Source organism: Wolffia australiana, chromosome 1 (assembly GCF_029677425.1).
Source record: "Wolffia australiana isolate 7733 chromosome 1, ASM2967742v1".
NCBI lineage: Eukaryota > Viridiplantae > Streptophyta > Magnoliopsida > Alismatales > Araceae > Wolffia > Wolffia australiana.
The window spans coordinates 9,650,602-9,673,748 of record NC_135835.1 but is presented as its reverse complement, the minus strand read 5'-3'; the positions used below and the strand labels follow the sequence as shown (position 1 = coordinate 9,673,748).

The window sequence follows — 23,147 nt, the reverse complement described above, 5'->3', positions numbered from 1 at the left end:
CAGCTTCAGTAGTCTGAACGATAACCTCCTGGTTTGGTTCCCCAGCCATATTTGAGACCCAGTCGCTGGTGTTGATAGGATCTTCTTGAGCCAAGTCAACTTTATGTGGTTAGCCTCCTAAATCAAAAGTACGTATTGCCAGTGGGGCCTTTGAATGGCTTTCTGCCACTCAACTGTGGAACATTTCCACCACAGGTACTTGACAGAGCTTCGTTTTTTACTTCTGTCGAAGTTCGACTCTTCTCCTGCGTTGGCAGATCAACCACAGATGAAGACGATCCTACTAAAGAGCTTCCTCACCGTTGCGGGAATTGGGAGAGAAGCAGAAGAGAGATTTCTCCTTTGGGCGTCCTACACCTGGAGCTCTGATACCATGTGAGAAACAATGTCCAGATCGCTCACGGTCGAGCTTCCGCAGCAGAGATTCGTCGACTAGGGTTTTGGAGAGAAAAAGACTTACTTCCTTAATTCATTCCCATAGTCTTATGGCTACATGGTGGGCCCCACTTACTGGGCCTAAGACACTTATACATAGAAAGTACTTAAAAGGAAATACAAATAAGATAAAAGGAACATAAAGAAAATATATTAGCTTGACGAGATCCCTTGCTGATACTTTTGAACAGTTATATGGGCTTGAACTGGTGATGATAGCTTAGAAAGTTCCATCCATAAACTTATTCCTTAAATTTTAAACTTCCACCATTTAATAGAGATAGCTAAGGACAAACACAAATGACAAGTGGATTCATTGATAACCAATGTTCAAGATGGAATCTTGGCCTTTATTTTCGTGCACTCTTAGGGGTAACTATCTCCTTCTGGCTTACATATTTTATGGTGGAAAAGAGAGATCCAGGATATTTATTTTATCCTGGGATAGAATCTAATTAGACAACTTTAATAGATTGAAACCAGTATACAAATGTCAATAGCCTTGAATCCCACATTGATTAGCCATTTATTGATACTATCCCAACTAATAATTATAATAAATATAGATGAAGTAGAAGAATGTGGTTCCTTCACTGGTGAAGCTTGAAATTTTGAAAGGATTAAATATTTGAGTCTACAACCTGTCACAAACACCTGTAATGTCAAAGAAGTTGATAATCACATATAACATGCTTTCATAATTTCATGTACTTATGTGTTTATTTTTATTTAAATAATCAGAAATGTATTTTATTAAGGCTTAAAATGGTTTATTACATTTTAGAATGGTGTTGATATTTTTCTTGATTGTTTGGTGTTTGAGCAGAACTTATTGACATTAATTCCATAGATAAAGTAATTTTATAAGTCATAAAATATATTTATATTTAATTAAATATTTTAAGGGTTTCATTGTATTTTTATAATTGAAGTATATTTTTTCCAATCTTATGGTATATTATGGAATTTTATGACTGTAAATTCATAAAGAAAATAACTTTATGAGTCAAAAGTATATAGGTTTATTTAAATATTTTTAGTGGTTAATTATATCTTTAGAATGATATCTATTTTTGTTCAAGTAAAATCGTAGGAGATAACAACTTTGATGGCTCAGATTGCTCCAACTTTAAATAAAGATATCTAACTATCCTAAAGAATTACTGGGCTGAAACTTTTAGGGTAGTTCCATCACTACCAACTTTATCCATCCATCTCTTGGATTTATAAATAACCCTCCCCATCCTTAAAAAAAAGGTCCCATTGAATTTCGTTCCCATTTATGATTAGTCGAGAAATTTACTCGTTCAAAAATATTTTTTTCTGTTCTTCCATTCTACGAGTGAAGATTTGATGGAGTAACATTCAGATCAGAACTTATGATAAGAAAGCACCACTCAGCTAGTGGGTATGTCACAGTGAGGTCAGGGTGATCTTCATCTTTTTTGGACTCATGTCTTCGTCCTTTTTCCTAGGTTGTCATTGTTGATAGCCTATTTTTTTCCATCACACATGCCACTCCAACTCTTCCACTCATCGATGTGTATCTGTTTCCATCTATGTTGCCATCGGCGACACTAAATCCACATTACTCACCCTACTCGATCACTTATCGGTGCATACCCATTGCCGTTTCCCTCGCAGTATGTGATAATTCCATTCAGCTCAATCCACTCATCCAGATTCTGCTTGGCGGCGCTACCAAGACACTAGTCAATGTAACTTTATTAGATTTAATTATTAAAGCTCCTTAGGAATTCCATAACTTTGATAATTTTATTTTATTTTTTGAATGATTTTTTTTCTATTTTATTTTATTAAATAAGATTTAATAATATAAAATTCCATTATGTAATACTTGGACTATATGGATTCAACCTGTACTCACTCTATGCATGCAAGGAAAATATAAATATTGATGTATAAATCAAAAGCCTTAGAAGACATAAATAAGTACTAATTTATGGTAGGCTTTGGGGATCAATTAGGTGAATGCATTGGGAGCTGAGAAATGACACTTAGTATCATTGCCATGACTTATTTGAGAGTGTTTTGATTGAGGGGCTTTCACAGAATTTTGGCTATGGCTCATCATCACCTTGAGCTGGATACCTACTCCCATCTTAGGTCATATGTTAGACGCTTGTACTGGTATTTACACTAATTAATGATAGATGTTTTTGTAATTTTGTGGGTTCATGATCCCTCTAGACAAAAGCTCATGAGATGATGAGCTTATTGGGCCGTGGCTTGCATAGGCAATCCTTTTGGGTCACGGCTTGCAGGATGGAATTTTTTAAAGCTACAATTTATGAGTAAATAACTCATGCATTTATCTTCACATGTTAGCATAAAACCTGTGAGAATTATGCTTTATTTACAATAATTCTAAAGAAAAGTGAAAACTGGTACGTATGAAAATTGAATAAATGTTAGTTTTCACGCGTTTAAACATCATTAGTATTATAACTGGTACGTATGTCACTAGTATTATGACACTCCATAACTGGAACCAATTTCATCATTTTAGACTTTAATGGAAACGAAAGCCATTTCAATCAACTCTGAAATTAAAAACTAGAAAGGATTTCCATGCTAATCATCTGCGAAATAATTAATTAATTATTATATTATCTTATGTTTTTAAAATCACCATTAGTTAGGGGTATTTTTTATTCATGAATTTTATTTTACCTTTTTGGCCTTAATTGGCTGTCTTGTGCTACACCCAATCATACCAATGATACAATGCATTCGTCATATGCATTTTATCAGATCGGCCTTATCAGATAGGCAAAGCGGGTGGTTATCTAACTAAACCATGTCGAAAAGCTAAGAAAATAAGCCAAAAAAGCTGAATTGACTGGGTTGAACTCAGTTCAGACTGAGTCAACCTGGATTTTGGTAAATCAGGTTTGCGGCTCGCTGAAAGGACCATGTCTGTGGCAAGCCCTCAACAACACAGATAATCTTAACATTTAGAGTGCAAATTTGTGTTTGTTGGAAAACTAGGTCTAGATGCTTCTTACCAGCATAAGTTTCATTAAATTGTTCAAGAGTAAAAAATAGACTGCCTGAATCAAAGGATTTGATGTTTGAAGTTCTTTGTAAGATGTTGCAAATAGAGTGTGCATAAGATCAATCCACTAGGGAACCAGGTTAACTAGAAATTTGTAGCTCACATGTTATCAATGCCTAGTAGGATTCGACATAAAACTGCATGATTGATAGGTCAAGCGATAAATACTCATCTCTTTGTCATTTCAACATTCTTCACTTGCAGAAGATTAAAGTCAATTAAGCTTTCATTTTAGTGAGGCTTTGTTTAATCGACTACCTCCCTAATCCATATCCTCATCTTTACACCTAAAAGTGCACATAAAAAACAATGACTTAAACCCAAAAAAATCTGTGGACGACCTTGGACTCACTGTTACAAAAGAAAATCCCAATTTTTTAAAGTGATTTCAAATATTTAATTTTTTAATGAATGGTTTAATCTTTTGTTTAACCCCATCATATGATACAAAACATCATTTACTGGCGTAAAAACAAACTTTAAATTTATAACTCATATAAAGTTGATTTACTGTTCTTGAATAGAAGATTTGTAGATGGGCTATGCTTCAAAGTTATTGATCTCATAGTATCTGTATTCCCCTTTTGTCATGAAGAAAATTTCGACTTTCACGTACACTACTGATGACAATTCCGCGCATATAAATTTCAGATTCTTTAAAAGTTGCCATAAAAAAGAGCTAAATGACCTTTGTATGCCTTTTTTAATTGTAATACGTATTAAATTTATTCCCCAGCTATCATCAAGAGATAACTAATAAAACAATCAAACATGAGTCATAGTCATTATGATTCAAAATTATTTATTTTACAGCATCTCCATTCTTACGGTATTATAATGAGAGAAGTAAATAATCCTTACGGATGATTTACGGATGGTTTCTAGAGCCAGAAACATCCATTGTAAAGCAGAAACAAAAAGAAAATTGAGAATATGATGGTGGGAGAAGGCTTTTACCTTGTTTCTGGTCAGAAGAGGAGTTTGTCCATCTCTGTCAGTCCATTTTGATTCCTGAACTCGAGAATCCTCATATGGATAAGAGAGATCAATGACATGCCCTGCTTATACACCCATCCAACACACTTTTCCTCGTTTGGTTTGATGAATTTGCACGAAAACTGTCCGCTAATATATGAAACGATAAAGATGCGAAGACATGATCTGAGGGTTACTGGGAGGGTCAGCGAATTATCAAATTTTAGATTGAACTGAATTTTGATCGACCAGGAAAAGAACATTCGAGGTGTACCAACACGTAAGAAATCAGAGCATTGGGCTTATGCAGAGAAGTATATATACTTGATTCGCAGATACTGGCGAACAATTATGAACATGAATGACAACAAATGGTAAAAATATTTTCATTAATTAGTGAACAATGAGCGAAATTTAGAACCTCGACCTCTCGAGAAGATGAGTGGGAAAAAACCAAGATCGAGATATGTTAGAGCCTCAACTAAACAATCCAATTTGGATCTTTTAGTCAAAGGTTGCAAAGGTTGCAAAAAGCCGTGAGATTTACAGTCTCGTGCTCCAATGGAATTACTGATTGCAAACATTGATCAATGGAACGACAAAGTAAAGATTTTTTAATGAAGAGTTTCTTCAAGAAACAAGTTCATGACAGATTTCAAAATACGGAGGATATCTAATCTGTACCACGCTAGGGGACAAGAAATCATCTTAAAGTATTTTTTCCCAAGTTTAAATGAAAATTACATTCAAAAGTTGTAGGGCAGAAGATTGTATTGTTATTTTAAATGGGTTGAAGAAATAATACGACAAAAAAAAAAGGGTAGAGGACACCGAGATATTATTTTTTTGTTTTATTCGGTAAAACGCTTTGTGATGAACAAAGACGTAATGGTGTCGACCGCTCAAACCAGATTGGGTAGAATTGATCTCATATCTTTCGAAATGATTTCCGAACAGCAGTCATAAGTGAATTCCGAATAGGGGTGCACGCACATCAAGCTAATTCCACAAGAAAATTGAGAGCGATGAATCATATTTAGGGTTTTTTCTTCACCATCCTCAATCCGGAGTTAAAATTGGGGAAAAATTACAATTACGGCATCCGATCCGCAATAGTATGCAAGTCCAATTTTCCCTACGATTAACTCATCGTTACGAGATCTGTGTTACTGTACAACATAAAACTACGTACAAGTAATTTAAGAAGAAAAAAAGCAGCTAATGCCCAAGGGCGTTAGACAGGAGGTATATTGGAGAACGAAAATCCCTTGTAACCTTTATAAGCGTAATAAGCGATCCGCGAGTAGTAAAATCCGGGAAGAAAAAGCATGGCTCCCAACCCCGCGAAGAAAATTCCTGCAAATCATCAAAACCCAAAAATCATCAGAAAAGAACCAACAATTACCAAAAGAAGACGAAAAGAATCCCTACCATGAGCTCTATCTCCGCCGATCCTTTTCGACGCCATGATGAGGCCCAAGACGATGGCTAGCGTCCCAAAAACGAGCATAGCGATCGCCAGGCCGATCTCCTTGATTGGCGGCCGGATTTGGGCGACGTACGAGGTTTCCACCATGATATCCTCGTCCGAAATCGAGAAGGCATGATCTACGTAGGCCATGGATGAGCAATTTTCGATGAGAAAGGACCGATCGCAGGAACCCTTCTCGTATTCCTTCCTCTAATAATCGCATGGATAGGTAACGCCTTTCCCTAATCACACGGCTAATAATATAAAATTAAGCCGACGCCTTTTCTTAATCTATTGACACGTATAAGGTTCTACGCATTAACTTTGCGGGATACATAAGATGGTCATTAAATTTTATTATTTTAGATTGGGATGTCAAAGAATAAATGAGGAATCTATGCCGGCGGATACCGGCAAAGCAAAGTAGTACTTGCTATCTATCTCTGCATGTCCCTATCTCTATCTATTTCTATAAATATATTTATTCATCTCTCTGTCTGTCCAACTACCTCTTTATATTGTGCAATGTATCCCTTCCTAGAAATTCATGGATTGATGGGTGACACATTGACAGAGATATTCATTGCTGGATACATAACCTATTTTTAAATGTCATGAAGGAAGTAGGTCCTTATCTCTATCTGTCTATTGTCTATTAATATATATATATCATATTATGGATTCCTGATTCTAGATTGAAGTCATTTTCATACTGATTGAGTGATTAAGTACCAACATTTGCCTGAATTACTCTTTTCCATAGTGATTGCTTTGTGGCATAGGTTCACACTGATTTCATTCACAGAACTTTCTTGATCATCCTCGTCTTTATGGTAACACAAGGTGTTGCTTTATTCTCCTGATCCTAAGAAGCTAAACATTACATGATTCATGTGGGGTACTGCCTTTTTCGGAAGATCATGAACTGACATGATACTTTTTCGGAGTGGACATTGTCCTCCCTGGATAGAAATTTCCTTTTATGTCCATTTAATTTCTTTCTCTTCTTTTGGAAGATCCCTTAAAAATAAGATTGTTAACATTTGAATATTAGGCATCCTGATTAAAGGAGTGGTAGTTTCCCAGTTACAACGGATGTCATGTCAGCTCTCTGATTCGATGTGTTCTCTTCTTGCCCATTTTTTTATGTACATAGAAGTTAAAATATAGTGTGAACTGATATAAAATTGGATTGGATTTGAGGCAGCTTAATAACTGGGGTTTTAATGGATTCACTTCGGTACATGATTTGAGTTTTTTGTTTTTTGTCACCATAAGTCAATGGCCTGAGGTTCCAGTGTTCATAAAATTGATATTTTTAAAAAATAGTTAGCATATTTAAATTTTCTGAGCTCAACATTTCTTTTTGAAGAATCATAAACCAACCTGAAGGAAAAATATGTTTGAAGAGATCAACAGATGAGGGATAAATGAAATAAAGAAAACAAACGGACTTTCTGTTACCCCTTTTTCTTTGAGATATTGAAATCCAGGAAAAAATATAAATGTCACAAGGATTCAAATCAGAAAAAAAATATCTAAAAAGTTAAAATTTAAGAGTATGCTTTAAACCTTTAATCTAGATTGAAAATATTAGTACCTTTTTACTTCATACTTTAGAGAAAAATAAAGGATTGTTATTCAGGGTTAAGTTTGGTATTATAAAATAACGGGAATAGAAATCGATTATTGAATCCTGGGTGATCATTGCTGTAGGTAGTTGATGGTTGGGGTGCAGTGGATGTGATAGTTGAATACAGAGTTTGCAGACAAGCACATCAACTGAGTGCACATAAATAATCTGGTGCATGAGTGAGAATAATTTCAATGGACCGCAAAATGTGAGCCAATGGGTGCACGTGGAAGTAGATAATGGATGGCACAATATCATATAGTATGTCAGTGATATTGGCCCACAATGGTATACTTAGAAATCAGATATTAGCGGGCTTACAATAGATACGATGGCTATGTTAATCAATGTTTATTTTAGATATAGAAGTATTATGATTCAGAAGGGCTTACACGGGGTCTCTAAATGCATTTTCCACCAGCAAGAAATTAAATTAAGACAAAGAAAACATATCATATATATCAGTCTAAAATTTTGGAAATGCTAATTGACGTGTCAAGCCAATTCTTTGTAAACACCTAAAAATTCAGAACATAGAATAAAGAAACAATTATTTAGGTTATTATTAGCAAAAAAACTGTATCTCTTTTTCCTAACCTTTTACATGGCCAATCCTTCTACACTACCATTGGTTGAGACATTCAAGATTTTATTTTTTTTCATTATTCAGGAAGAATTGCGGGTTAGTGGGTGATAATCACAAATAATATGCTAGTATTTATAGTGAGTTTGTGCGTTTTATCTATTTGTTATCGTTGAAAGTATAATCAATCCATGTTACTAAGGCATCAAATTATTTACTACATTTTTAGAATGAAGTCCAATTTTTTCTGTATTTTATGGTAGTTTAAAATATTTTTCTGTCATACATTTCATAATTAAAATATTTTTAAATATAAATTTGGATTTTGTTAATTTTTTCAGGATTTATTAAAGTTTTATAATGGTATTTTGTTTTTTATGGATTTTCTGATATTTTTATAGCTTTTTATGCTAAATTTATGAATAAAATAATTTTAAAGGACATAAAAATATGTATTTGAAATGAATTCATTTAAATATTTTGAATGAAAACTTGAACTTTTCCACTCCTAGAATTGCATGCCATGCTAATAATCCACCACACACAACTCAGAGGAGAAATAAAATTGGAGTAGAGAGAAAATCTGATGGCTCAGATTGTCCCAAATTCAAACGATGATTTTTGGCTAGAATAATTCTTGGGATACAATTTTGAGGATGGATTTACCTCCGTCCATCCCCTACCTTTATCTATAAATATATTCCCCCTTTATTGATAAAAAGTCATCCATGGATTTTTTCCTAATTATGATTAACAGAGTGATTTGCTCATTCAAAATCTTGTTTGGATTTTTCCTTGTATTACAAGGTTGCAGGATTAAAGGAGTGACTTTCAGGTCAAGACACACGAAGAAAAATTGCCGTTTGGATCATTAGGTACACGGAGAAGAGGTTAGTGTGACCTTTTTTATTTTTTTTTACCCACATCTTCATCATTTTTCCAGGGTTATCATCACCAATAGTCTAGATTTTCACCACCATCCATGTAAACTCCAACTATGCTAATTGTTAGCATAATATCCGCCTCCATCTCTATCGCGACAACAAGTGTAAAATCATGATCACTCACCCCCCACTTCACCACTCATATTTGTCTTCATCTCCGTTGTAGTTAGTGGTTGTATCTCTTTCATCCGTTCCGCTCCATTCACTTCCATTGCCGTCAACCATTACTTGGGGCTCCCAAAGTGCCAGTTGAGGTATTTTTCTATTAAAATTCTCAAAATTATTCTACAAAATTTGAATAAATTAGGCTAAATAGGATGCATATTTTATGACCTTCCTATAATGACTTTGAGTTAATTTTCATAAGTTTGCTTTCATTAAATTAGTTTTAATTCCTAAAATAAATATAAAATTCCAAAAAATAGAAACTAAATCTAAAATTCACTTATTCAATACTTGCTGTCTATGGATTCGACCCTTGCTTGCCATGTGATTGTAAGGAAAACTATAGATATTTTTGCATAAACCAGAAGCCTTAAATGACATTTCTAGCCCTGATTCCTGGTTCATTAATGAGATGAGACAGATGGTGACCAAACCCTCTAACTTTGCTTTTTGAGGCACATTTCTGTGCATTATCTATCCATATTTCTCTAGAGTAGGTACATTTTATTGACCCAAAAGTTTTTTAAGTTTTATATTAAATATGCAATATTATCAAGGAAATTATGCTTTTAGAAACATAAATATTATGAGAAAAACATAATGTAAATGAAGGAAAGCAGTATTAGTTATGAAACAAATACTGTTCTTACCATTACAACATGAAGCAGTATACTTTGAGATATAATTACAATTAGATGAATTAATTTTTATTAAGCATTTGCCACTAAAAATCGACTATAATAATTAATATGAAATGATTTATGATTAATAATTGGCTGTATTTTTATTGAGTAAATGTTTTATAAACTAATTGACTAAGCCCAAAAACAAATGACACACAATTAACGTGTCAAATATTGAGTTTATTAGTTGGATCATCAGATCAGTTCATAAACATCCTTACCAAATATCTGAGCAATACTGCTTACAATCTCATGTCTTGCAAGTTGGGCATGTTTGAAATCCACACTCTTTCTTTGGGGGGAGTGTGAGCATACATGGGTCTATTGGCTTTACTAGGCCTCATATGGACTCTCTTCATGTAAGACATCCTCTCCTATATAGGGGACAAGGTTCCATCTAATATAAAAAAATCTGTTAATTGCATCAGTTCCATGGGTCTCACTTAATTTACCATGTTATTAATATCATAATAATATAAGTAAGCAAATTTCAAAATTACAGAAGAAAATAGAGGCTCTTTAAATTTAAAAGAAATATTGTATATATCACTTCACATAATGATTTTTATCATAACTCTATTTCTTGCATTATAGAATAGGAAAACTTTAAAGAAATAGCAAATAGAATAAGTTGGAGAACTAACACTATGCCAATTTCTATTTATATGATTTTTCAGAGAATGGAAGATTGAAGTGAAATATTTTATTCAATTAGAATGAATAAAATCGAATATATATTTTCAAATGATTTGTTGTATTAACCTCAATGAGATGGAAGAGCTATTATCCAAAATCTTAGGTTTAAAACTGATATTTATAAGGTTAAGTGTCTTTCTAGTGTTTTATATATTCTCATCTAGACTCTTATACCCAAAAGATAACATTAACTCTGTGAATTTGTATGTTTATGAAAACATTTTTTCAGAAAGGCTATTATAATTGAGACCTAAAAATAAAATGCAAGCTTGGGCCAGAAAGCTATATAACGGATCTTGTATTCAATCGGACTGTCATGAATGATATCTAATGGGAAATACACCTTCAAATTGGATAACTGTATTATGTATGATTTGACTTCCTACAGGTCAGATATTTATATGTAGATACCTCTTTCGCATAAGGTTTATCTCACCCTACAATTATCAATATTGTTTACCTCTTACCATACAACTTATACACGCTAGTATTTATTTAATTTTCACATGAAAACTAAATACTACCTATTAACATTAAAAAAGGAATGTATATGAGATGATATTCACTAAATTGAGAGATAATGGTAAATTATATGGGGGGGATTAATTTGAGATATTTGATAATGATATACAACCTTCAGCAATTCCATTTCCATCTTAAAAGCCTCGTGGTCCATCATTCACCATTATCATCACCTGCTTGCATCCCATATTTATGTTTCCTTCTAGTGATTCTGCATCTTGATTTAATGTTGCATTCGTCTCCATAGCCTGATCTATCACTAAAATCATCATGATGTTGTTGTCTCTCACATCACCCACAACATAACATAGGCCCCTACAGATGAATCAGAAATGTATTCATGTATCTTATTTTTTATCATCTAACAGAATTTATGAGAATTATACGGTCATAAGTTTATCATTTGAAGTGTTTAGCCCACCACTTCAAATCTAACCACTTTATATACATTATGGCTTGTAATAAAAAACATACAAGGCTTTTTTTCCGGAAATCATGTGTTTGGCGAGAGAACTTAAGGAACAGAGAAGATGCAGAGGAAATCCTGAAAGATTCTAAATGAAATGATTTAGCCATTCTCGATGAATCTTACATGTTTGCCTAAAGATTTCTCTAAAAAGCACGAGTTCCTTGAAATCTGAAAGAACATATATGATCCTTATCTCCGTCATACAGAAGACAAAAACAGAAAGGTTCCGGCAGGAACTTTTTACTTGCATTCTCAATGAATATTACATGGTTATCTAGAGACATGCGCGGCAAGAGAGATTTGTTAGAATGCGGTTGCTTCTTATCTTTGTTATCCAAAAAAATATACATTCCGAGTCGTAATGAATTAAGTACATCGTCCTCCAATACATCATTAAGCATCGGTTTTGAATATCGGATATGTGGTATCCAGATATTTTCTTTCCTTTGGGTTACCAAGTAAAGTGAGAATATTACAAATTATCCATCTCTATGTAACTCTCATTCCAAAGATAGAGTTTATAATTGAATTAATAATGTGAAAATTTTCATAATCTGATACCGATATCCGATACTGGAGTCCGATAAACCGGTATCGCTATCGGTTTCTTCGGCACCGATATTGGAATCCGATAGCAGCGCCGGGAACGGGCAGAAACTATTTATTGCGTGTTTTCGTGGACATTTTACCGGAGTTTGACCAATGAGCATTCAATGATATCCAAAAATCATACCCAAAAAAGCACAAAATAAAATAATCTCGCTTTAACTTTCCGAAAGTTCGTGCCGACGTCCGTTTACAGCAACTAGTCTGCCAACTGCGCTCACCATTAACGACGACATGACGTTGACTTTGAGGTGGGCCCCATCACTTTAAAAAAGTCAACGCAGGACCCCACTTCTTCAATGGCCAGTCAATCGGTTCAGCCCACGTGGCGAGAAGCCGGCTACGGCTCGCCCGCTGTTTGCGTTGACTAGGTGCATCCTCCCTCGACCGTGACGTCACTCCACATATCTTCTCAAAGTCAACCGCCAGATCTTCATATTTATGTAATTTACCTTGAATGTAGTCTTTAATCTCTATTTCGTTGACTGTGTGGGCATTATGGGAATTTCCTCAGGCCGCTAGAGAGTAATGTCAACGGAGACGGCCACTCCGTTGTCTGTCAACGCCTCTCTTTCTCTCTCTAAAATTTATTACACTGGGGGGGACAATAAACACGGATTAATGACAAAATATTTTCTTAATACGCACGCCCTCAAATTTGACCAGTCAAAGCCAGCGCACCCCCCAGTCAACGCAGAGAAAAACAAGCTCTCAGGTCAACGGAAGAGTGTCCGGCGCAGGTCAAAGCCCAGCGGCCAGGTGGCGTGATCTGATTAGACGGAGCCCATGAGCACTTCAATTAAAAAATAAATGCGATGTGCTTTGCTGGCAGGCAGTCAACGCGGGGAACCTCAACAGCGGCTAGCACGTTGTTCCTGCGGACCAACTAACGCACAAAAAACAGCCACGTTGGGCAATAAAGAAATCAGCGGGGGGGTTATCCGCAAAAAACGCGCCCGACCCAGTTTGACTAGCGCTAGGGGGGGGTTGTTGGGGGGGCTCAGATCGCGAGGAAGTCAGCGGAATCGTGGCCGTCGGATGAGTTGTTGATTTAAAAAGGAAGAAGCGTTGACTCTTCATCGGTCCGTCCGTCTTTAATCCATCGTCGTCGCGGGCTGCATAAAATCCCGGGGGTGACGGAGCTTGTTGGGTGCAGAGATTGATGGCGGTGGCGGCGATGGAGCAGGCGGCGATGCAGGAGGCGGCGGCGGCGGGGATCCGAAACTTGGAGAGGCTGATCGTACAGCTGACGGAGAACGGGAGGTCGCCGGCGGCGGACTGCCGGGAGATGGCGGAGGTGACCGTGGCCAAGTTCAAGAAGGCGATCTCGCTGATGAACAGGACGGGGCACGCCAGGTTCCGGCGGGGGCCGGAGGGGGGGGCGGCGGCGGCGGCGGCGGCGCCGCCGCCGCCGCGGCCGATCACGCTGGATTTCAGCAAGCCGAGCAGCCAGTTCAGCAAGGACAGCTTCAGCATGTCGTCGGCCAACTCCTCCTTCATGACCTCCTCCGCCGCGGCGGAGCCCAGCGTCTCAAACGGAACCCTAGGGCTCCCCGTCCTGGCCGCGGCGGCGCCGCCCGGGCCGACCACCGGGAAGCCCCCTCTCTCCTCCACCTACAAGAGGAAATGCCAGGAACATCCTCACGGCGCCGGATCCCGCTGCCACTGCTCCAAGAAGAGGTAATCTCCAGATCTCAACCCGCCCCCCTCTCATTCCGCCTCTCCATAGCCTGATCTTCCCCCCCCCACGATTCAGACGATCCCGGGTGAAGAGGACGATCAGAGTGCCGGTGGTGAGCTCCAAGCCCGCCGACATCCCCGCGGACGAGTACTCGTGGAGAAAATACGGGCAGAAACCGATCAAAGGCTCGCCCTATCCCAGGTAAAATACCGATCGATTCGATTGATTTCTTCGAGATTTGTAGTTGGATTGATTTTTGGAGTTGGATTTGCAGAGGGTATTACAAGTGCAGCACGCAGAGGGGCTGCCCCGCGAGGAAGCACGTGGAGAGGGCGACGGACGATCCCTCCATGCTCATCGTCACCTACGAGGGCGAGCACCGCCATGACCAGAGGCTTGCTTCCTCCTCCCCCGCGGCGAGTTTCGTCTTCCCTTCCTCGTAAGAAAGAGGGCCGGAAGATGTACATAGAAAAATCTTCAGGCAAGGGAGAAAGAAAATTTGGGGATTTGGCTTGTTCTATTTTGGGAATATTTGGCAAGTGGGAACCGAGTCAAACCGCAGACCAGACGAGGGGCGCGAGATCGACGGTGGAGATTGCGCGAGAAAACCCGGGCGATGGATAGACATCGTTTAATGAAGTCGAAGGTGCATGTACAGATGAAAGTATTAAGCATGAAGGTTCCTACCGTAATGATTATTGCCTAGAGGGCATAACAATCACCAAGTGATTTTAATTCCATTAGCGCTCTCTCTTTCTCTCTCTCTCTCTCTCTCTCTCTCTCTCTCTCTCTCAATCTCTCTGTCCCTCTCTAAGACATTAATTTACTTATCTCTATGGAGAAGACCCGTCGTGACCGTTGGCAGAGATCTGAAGGGGTTGCGGCTCCAGGGGTTCTCCAGTCTGCGCCTGAAATATATGAAAGACCCAAAACTTAGAGAGAGAAAGAGATGACACTCTTGTAAAAATTAAGTCTTGGCCATGATAGGTAAATTGCTGACCGGTTTTACAAGATAGATAGATAGATAGAGAGATAAAGGAGTGAGAGAGAGAGAGAGAGGGAGATAGATAGATAGATAGATAGATAGATAGATAGAGGGAGAGGGAGAGATAGATAGATAGAGAGAGGGAGAGGGAGAGGGGGAGAGAGATAGATAAATAGATAGATAGAGAGATAGAGAGTGAGAGAGAGATACATAGATAGAGAGTGAGAGAGAGAGATAAATAGATAGAGAGTGAGGGAAAGAGACAGGTAGATAGAGAGTAAGAGAGAGAGAGATAGATAGAAAGAGGGAGACACAGAGAGAGAGACAGAGCGAGAGAGAGAGAGAGAGAAGAAGAAGAAGAAACTTACCCCCTCTTTGGAGATAGATAAAGGGGTAGGCATGCCCTGCATGGGAGAGGATGTGCTGCTCTTAGATAGATCCCTCAGAGTCCCCTGAGCATCAGAAATGAGGAAATCACTAAAATTCTACTCTGGAAATTAACTACAGAATAATTTAGTTAATGACCAACAATTAACCTGGAAATGATACCTTGTTTGCCCACATGAGGCCGCATGCATTGCACAAGGTTCTTGGGCCATTTGGGCCCCTGCGCATCATGGGAGTCGACTTTGAACTGATTCCGCAGTGATGGCATCTATAGAAACAAAGAGAAAATTGTTTTTTAAGAGAATATTAATTGATTTTTCTATACGGAGGAAAAATTGGCTTACGAAGCGGCAGCTTGGGGACGACTATCTTCTGCGGCCCAACACTGGGTAGAATCCCAGCTGGTAACGCCCATTGCCGAATCATCTGGCTTGGATTTTGACGAGGTGAACTGGCCCTTATTTCTCTGCATCCTAGATTAAAGAAAATAGAAATTAAAAATAAAACTTGATACTTCAAATGATTTTGGAACAAAAACAGGTTATAAAATCACATAATTTAGAGAAAATATCAAAAAGTCAATATCCATGTCAGTATCCATTCTAAAAGAGAGCAGGAGAGAGAAATCGCCCACCACTCAGGCATGCTAAATTGAGAGATAGAAGGGAATAAAATGGAAGGAAATCACTTAAAAAATACCCAGAAAAATTAGAGAAGACTAGCGTGAAGGCGATGGATACCTTAGAGCCACTTCCTTACGAACAGTATACCGAATCTTCTTGTCAAAATTTCTCTCTTTTCGTTTCTCGCGGAACCTCATCAGGGACGCAACTCTCTGAGGGAAGTTTGAACGCTGCACCAACAATTCCCACCGTTAATCGTGCCGTAAATGTCACAGAGAGATAATTAAACAGATGAAAATTTATCTGTTGGATTACTTTATTATTTTGATTGGATGATGACTGAATGGCGGCCACATTTGTGTTCAGTTCGCGTCCGCCCAGCAATAAAAGTACTGCCTGGACCTGTAAATAAATGCCAATTTTATCGATTCAGTCGTATATTTACCGAAACTGTTTCCAAGAAAAAAATAACAAAATAAGGCAACTGCATCTTCGTCGGCCTCACATAAACTCCAATTTCATTTCGACATGAATTTGAAATAAATATGCCAACGAGTGCAAGACGAAGATGATCGTCTGAAAGTAACAAAATTAATTGGATTGGGATGAACCGCGTACATTTAGGGATAATTATCTCATAAATCGTGCCAAATTCTTCCAAGCGTAGATCTAAACCATGACAATTCAAGAAATATACAGTAACATTTAGCCCACTAAAAGCCACGTAACATGACTTATGGTGACAAAGTGCAATTCAACGAACTGCAGTATCCCTAAAATTCTGCCAAAAAGAAACACTCGAGACACCCGATGTTGCGAGAGTTTTCTATTTCTTATTTTACTAACGGAATGTCCCAATGTTTTCAGAGTTGATGACACTGTAGCAACCACGAACGCCAAGTCAGTAGATATATCGAGAGCCACATCTTATCGTGTAATCTTACAAGCCCCAACTATTGAAATAATAAATTTCCTTCAAAGTCATGAAAGAAATGCCGCAGAGAAGAAAGAAACAATTAGCGTTCCATACTCGAATGGCGCAAAATTCGATGGAAATGCAGAGACAGACATGAATCAAAATATAAATCCGGTGAGCACGGTTCAGATCCAGGTGAAGCTAAAATCAGAGAAAAATCATGAGTTTTAGAAAAAAACAAATTTTTGAGAGAGATTATTAGAAGGAAGAGACAGAAATCATCACCTTCTCCGGAGACACCGAATCGAAGACGTAGACCTCGCCTTGGAACGAAAGGGTAAGCTGATTACCCATGCCAGGATCCGGTAACAGAGCCATATTGCCAGCATCCGAAGGCATATCACCCTCCATCCCATCCCGTTCAATCCCATTCTGGTCCTCCATACTTTCCCCGCCATACTTCTGATGAACACCATGATCTTGAACGGCGCCATAGTTCTGCCCCTGCCCATCTTGCCGAACGAGCATCTGCTGATCACCGATAACAAATCCGCCGCTTCCATCTCCGCTATGAACTTCATCAATTTGAACGGGCAAGTGCATAGAGGACGGCGCGTTCACCGGGGCATGGATGTGGCGCTCAGGATAGAGCCCACCCTTGGGGGTGTTCTCACTCATCTCTCAACCAAAAATCAGAAGCAAAAGAAAAAAATCAAAGCTTGGCCGCTATTACGAAACAAGATTCCGGCGCATTTGCAGCGAACACACCGAGCGCTTGCCTTCAATCAATTGCACCTTGAGAAATCAAAGAACGGAGGATTACAAGGACGCCGATTGGAAGAAGAACATCGAAACCCTAGAAATTGGGGGGCGAGAGATCGGGCGAACAGGGATCGGCAATGGCGAACGCTGAAGAAGGAGATAATCGACGAAGAATAGCGGGAAAAGAGAGAGAGATCGAGCTTGCGCGGCGATCAGAGCCGTCAGATTTCGACGAAGAAGGCGTTGCTGGATCGACCACTGCCAGCGGCACAAACAAGGAAGAAGAAGAGGGCCGCCGGCCCCTTACCCGAAAACCGCATCTCTTCTTCGGCGCCGCGATAAGTGACGTGGACTCATTCTCACCGTCCATCCAAAAACGATGACATAGATGACTCGTACGTATCCAGGAAAGCCCATTAGGCCCATTAAGCCCATTAAAAAAACAATTTTCTTCGTTAATTTGGAGTTTAATTCTACTGTTTTTTTCTTTCAACAGGCTGCCCGGCCGGCAAGGATGAACCCATGAAGAAGGCTCCGGGCAATGTGGACCTGCTCCGGTGCTCCAGTTATACAGGCCGTGCCTTCGAAAGCCCCCGGCTTCGGATCATAGACAGCCACCCTCGCCCCGGAAATCTGTATAAAACTTTGCATTAGAAGAAGGAAAACTTTGGTCATGATAGGAGAATTATTGGATTTCTTTAATGGACTGACCTCTCTGATTTTGGAGAGATTACTGGAGTTATCCCCCTGGATATACCCCAGATATTGCTGCGGTACCACGACCTCGACAGTGGTGCTAATAGGAACATTTCCCCTCAATAAATTAGAGAAAAAGAGAGAGCGGCGTAATCTTATGAACTGGGGTGTACCTTCCAGCTCCAGAGTTTCTCGCAATCACGCCAATTCCATCATCCATACCGTTTCTCTGGTTCCCGCTGTTCGCCATCTAGAAGGCCAATAACAACAAACTTATTCTAGTATGAACAGAACTTTGGCCTAGGGATGGGAAGTTTGTTGTTCACCGATAAACAAACACTCACTGAGGTTAATTCGTCTTTCGTGTTTGTTCATGCGCGCGATGTTCATAAACCAAAGAACATGTTCGCAAACAGTTCTTCGTTTGTGTTCACGTCCAAAATACATGTTCTTGTTTATGTTGTGTTCATTTGTGTTCGTTTGTGTGTTCATGAACGAACAAACCGAACTTTCACATCCCTACTTCGGCAAGGAAATATTTCTTTAATTAAAAAGAAGAGTTTAGATTACCGGCAGCCAAGGTCTGGGCGAGGACGGGCGGTCAAAGCAAGACATGTCACTGGTGGTATGGAAATAGGGCACCTGATCAGCAGAAGAAGCCGCAACGCGTTCCAAACTATGAGAGCGAGAAGACGGCCAGTTGGCTGTTTGTCTTGGACCATGGCCATGGCTGTGGCCACTATAGCGATCTAGGCCGTGAGAGAGACCACCAGAGGAGTATCCACTGGAAGACGTTAGCTCGCTTCTTGATCTGGTCAACGTTGGAATTCCATCATGCCCAGAGATGTAGTGGCTCGGCCCCATACTGGCAGATCTCAAGGGAGGCAAAGTCAACTCCCTGATCCTGCTCGTCGTGTGAAGCAATGCATCGTAAACGGACTTGTAGCTACCAGTAATCTGCAGATATTAGCAGAAGCGGGGTTTTAAATAGACCAACAGTTGATAATTGTAACAAAACTAAGGCAGATTTACGAGTAGTATGTGCCCAGTGAAACCCAAAATCATGAATTCGAGTACAATAGGAACAAATATCTAATAAAACCAACTGATTAAGCACATGGACATTAGGATAGGCATAGGATTACAAATTAGGCATCACTCGCGTCTTCCGTGTTTGGGCTTTGAGGAATGGCAATGGCCATTGGTCATCACTTCAAGAATGATAATGACCACGATGATGATGACAATGACAATGATGATGACAATGACAAAGAAAGATACCTGGACGACTTCATCATTGGGTTGAGCACATTTGGGCGCATGTTCTTTCAGAAAGATCCGAATGTTGGCCCCTGTGGCCCGCCTCATTTCTGAAATTATATTCCCGCCTTTACCCATCAAACACCCAATCTGCTGAGACGGAACAAGAAGCCTGGCTGAAGCCGCAGGACCTTTCTCAGCTCCTGCTTCTGCGAGTCTAGCATACACACGCAGCACGGCCTCTTGCGCTGGCGAATGCCTCAGCTCAGAACTCTGCCAAAATTGATTCAACAGTCATCATCAGATCAGGATACAGCGATCTAACTAGTTTTTTCGTGTAGGGGTGCGACCCGTGAAATTGTGCAATGCAAGGGCGAAATGGTGGGTTATCCCCAGGGATAAATTAATTTAGTGTCGTGCATGGCTGATGGCCCACGCATCAGACATTAAACTGATAAGAACAGATACTACACCTGATCTTAGCCAAAAAGCTGAGAAAGGGGACAGTATTCTAAAAAGTTATTAACCTCACGGGCAGATATGGCGATGACCCGTTCTTCAGAATCAGGAATCGCGTCTACAATCTTGATGGACGCACCGGTGTCGCTTTGTAAGGCACGAACAATTGAGCCCCCTTTTCCAATGATGCTGCCGACTTTGTCATTTGTGCACAGCATTCTGAACAAAATATCTTCTTCCACAAACTTCCTCGAGTGATAATCAGATGGATGATGACCGCCGGAGAAGCTTCTATGAGGAAAGCTCTCCATGACTGAGCCAGAAACTACACTTCCCATGGGTTTTCCGGCTAAGTAACTGGAATTATCAGTTCTCGAGTTATCCTGAAGGCAACCCGAAACCGCCATCACTGCCCTCTTCACGGATGAAAAGCTCCCACTTATCTGCACCCAAGAAAGAGAGATCTTTCAAGCTGTAGATGAAGTTCACCAGATCATTAACTCTTAACGATCATGCACTGACTTCCAACGAAAAGAATCGCTAAATTAAAGTAATATGGGATTATACCTTAGTCCATGGATGATCGATTGATCCTGAGGAGTAGTCTTTCGATACAAAAGATATGAATTTTCTTTAGTCTCTCAAGAGTAATGGGGGTTCACATGAGAAGGTCAACCTTACGTTTAGGATAGACTCAGCATAAATCACCCCATCATTAACATTCAGGATAGACTAAGCCTACAGCATCCCATCATTTACATTTAGGATAATCTCGGCCGATATCATCCCGTAAGTTACATTTAGGATAGACTCAGCCTATATCGTCCGATCATTTACATTTAGGATTGACCCAGCCTAAATCATCTCATCATTTACATATAGACTCATCCTAAATCATCTCATCATTTACATTTAGGATAGACCCAACCTATATCATCCCATCATTTGCATTTAGGATAGACTCAGCATACATCATCCCATCATTTACATTTAGGATAGACTCAGCCTCTATCATCCGATCATTTACATTTAGGATAGACTCAGCCAAAACCATCTCATCATTTACATTTAGGATAGACTCAGCCAAAACCATCTCATCATTTACATTTAGGATAGACAGCTTAATTCATCCCATCATTTAAATTTAGGATAGACTCAGCCTCTACCCACATAATCAATCCCCACTACAAATTGGCCAACCAAAATCCCATAATTAACATAGTTGAATCATTTTATGATGGATTATAATCTACATTACCAAAAACTTACGTGAATCAGCTCATCTCCAGGCGCAGCGCAAGCAGGCACTTGCTCCACGGACAGCACTCTGATTTGCGCGCCGCTCTCCTGCCTGATTTTCTCAACAATCTTCCCCCCTTTGCCAAGAACGCAACCAACCTGCGAGCTCGGCGCCAGCAACCTGCAGACAACAAGACCCTGAATTTCTCTATCCTCCCCTTCCCCAACCTTCTCCTCCTCCACCCGGAGAATCCTCTCGAAAACCCTAATTAGGGCTCTTTGCACGGGCGAGAGATCCGCCTCTTCCCCCCCGCCGTTCCTCTTCCTCGGTTGTCCATCACCCACGATCAAGATCACGCGATCGTCGGATCGATGTACCGAATCTTCGATGCGAATCCTCGCGCCGGTCTCTTCCCGGAACTGACGAACGATCGCTCCGCCCTTGCCGATGACGCCTCCCGTCTTGTCCGCCGGGCAGAGAACGCGGAACGCCGTCTCGTAGCCGGAGAGCTTCTTGAACGAGGAAGACCCCGACGATGTATAGTGCCTGCGCTTGAAGGAGGATGACGACGACGAAGACGAAGAACCGGTCGGAGAAAACAAAGACGATGACGGCGGAGGTCCGCCGCTCGCTCCGCCGTCTACCCTGTCGGAGACGGCGGCCTCCGCCGCGCGTTTGGGGGCGCCGCCGCTGGCTTCCATCGCCAGTGATTTCAGTGGGTACTGAAAAGACTGATAAACACCGACCCTCTTTCCAATTTTGTAATCCCGAGATACCCTTTTCGAAAAAATTTAAAATTGCTGCCTTCACTGCAAATTCAAACAACGCGACGAACAATGTCCCTTCTGTGGCCGAAGAAGCCCGTTCCGGAGGAAAGATTCAGAGAGAAAGAGAGAGATTTCATCAGGGAAATCAACAGTCGGAACTCGGACGGAAGAGATTCTCCCAGAAGTAGCCGATTCAGAAAGTTGAGCCGTTGAATCCGAAGAAGGAACGCTTCAAAAAAGGGGGAAAAAAGGGGAAATTCAGTCGCGCAATCGTCGAATTGACGACTGAGAAAGGAAGAGGGAACAGCGGTGCTAACCTCGGAGTCGTAAAACTTGATGTAGAAGCGGGAGCTGTTGATGGAAAGCTTAGTGAGGAGAATCTCGGCAAGGGCAGAGCTGAGCTTGCTGTTCACGCTCGGGCCAAGCCCTCCGATGGAGATGACCTCGCCGTAGGCCGCTGGCTCTTCAGTGCCGGCAAAGGCAATGGGAACCCCTCCATTGAGAACGATCATCACGTACTGAGGATAAGGAGAGGGTGATTGAGAGGGAAGTCGTCTATGAGGCATTTAATCGAACATTTGGGCGACTAGAGGAAGAAGACAGGTTGGAGAAGGATTTACCGATTCTGGCTTGCCGATGATCTTCGACAGGGCTTTGGTGGCGTCCTTGAGGATGTCGGAAGCCACCACGGCGTCGACCGGGACGTTGACGGTGAGGTTCAGCGTCGGCATCCTTGTTCTGTGGAATCGTGGTTCGATGAGCGTGGTGAGTCCGTCAAGGTTCAATTCCAAGATATTTTTTATACCAGTATATGCTCCTCTCTCCCTCTCTCTCTCTCTCTCTCCATCTATCTATCTCTATTATGTATCTCTATCTCTATCTCAATTTCTCTCTCTCTCTCTCTCTCTCTCTCTCTCTCTCTCTCTCCCTCTCTACATCTATTTCACAGTCTCTCTTTAACTATCTCTATCACTCTATCTCAGTCTCTCAATCTCCACCTCTCAGTCTCTCTCTCTCTTTCTCTCTCTATCTCCATCTCTCAGACTTTCTCTCTACCTATGTCTATCAGTATATCTCAGTCTCTCTCAACCTCTCTCTATCTCTCATATT

At 40.2% G+C, this 23,147-nt stretch overlaps 5 protein-coding genes and 1 pseudogene across 5 annotated transcripts; 1 reads left to right on the top strand and 5 right to left on the bottom strand.

Annotated features, from left to right (window-relative positions):
- Window positions 1–5,486: 5,486 nt before the first annotated feature.
- LOC144705551 (uncharacterized) lies at window positions 5,487–6,204 on the bottom strand. The gene is made up of 2 exons (XM_078578293.1): window positions 5,921–6,204; window positions 5,487–5,845 (listed from the first exon to the last, which is right to left on the bottom strand). Exons 1-2 carry the CDS (start codon window positions 6,108–6,110, stop codon window positions 5,724–5,726), a joined length of 312 nt encoding a protein of 103 aa, XP_078434419.1. The 5' UTR covers window positions 6,111–6,204; the 3' UTR covers window positions 5,487–5,723.
- A 7,187-nt stretch (window positions 6,205–13,391) lies between these two features.
- LOC144705531 (WRKY transcription factor WRKY51-like) lies at window positions 13,392–14,682 on the top strand. Its single transcript, XM_078578272.1, has 3 exons — window positions 13,392–13,941; window positions 14,018–14,143; window positions 14,217–14,682. The coding sequence occupies exons 1-3, from the start codon at window positions 13,424–13,426 to the stop codon at window positions 14,383–14,385; spliced, it is 813 nt and encodes a 270-aa protein (XP_078434398.1). The 5' UTR covers window positions 13,392–13,423; the 3' UTR covers window positions 14,386–14,682.
- Window positions 14,538–17,889, bottom strand: LOC144705524 (GATA transcription factor 24-like). The gene is made up of 7 exons (XM_078578261.1): window positions 17,139–17,889; window positions 16,253–16,339; window positions 16,055–16,167; window positions 15,659–15,787; window positions 15,477–15,582; window positions 15,296–15,379; window positions 14,538–14,850 (listed from the first exon to the last, which is right to left on the bottom strand). The coding sequence occupies exons 1-7, from the start codon at window positions 17,529–17,531 to the stop codon at window positions 14,776–14,778; spliced, it is 987 nt and encodes a 328-aa protein (XP_078434387.1). The 5' UTR covers window positions 17,532–17,889; the 3' UTR covers window positions 14,538–14,775.
- Window positions 17,890–18,013: 124 nt separating this feature from the next.
- Window positions 18,014–21,980, bottom strand: LOC144705517 (KH domain-containing protein HEN4-like). Its single transcript, XM_078578247.1, has 7 exons — window positions 21,300–21,980; window positions 20,099–20,473; window positions 19,593–19,844; window positions 18,882–19,268; window positions 18,485–18,561; window positions 18,327–18,411; window positions 18,014–18,248 (listed from the first exon to the last, which is right to left on the bottom strand). The coding sequence occupies exons 1-7, from the start codon at window positions 21,969–21,971 to the stop codon at window positions 18,105–18,107; spliced, it is 1,992 nt and encodes a 663-aa protein (XP_078434373.1). The 5' UTR covers window positions 21,972–21,980; the 3' UTR covers window positions 18,014–18,104.
- Window positions 19,910–20,075, bottom strand: LOC144714202 (U2 spliceosomal RNA; annotated as a pseudogene).
- Window positions 21,981–22,048: 68 nt separating the features above from the next.
- LOC144705540 (Tautomerase/MIF superfamily protein) lies at window positions 22,049–22,871 on the bottom strand. The gene is made up of 3 exons (XM_078578283.1): window positions 22,658–22,871; window positions 22,355–22,555; window positions 22,049–22,266 (listed from the first exon to the last, which is right to left on the bottom strand). Exons 1-3 carry the CDS (start codon window positions 22,766–22,768, stop codon window positions 22,231–22,233), a joined length of 348 nt encoding a protein of 115 aa, XP_078434409.1. The 5' UTR covers window positions 22,769–22,871; the 3' UTR covers window positions 22,049–22,230.
- Between the last annotated feature and the right edge of the window lie 276 nt (window positions 22,872–23,147).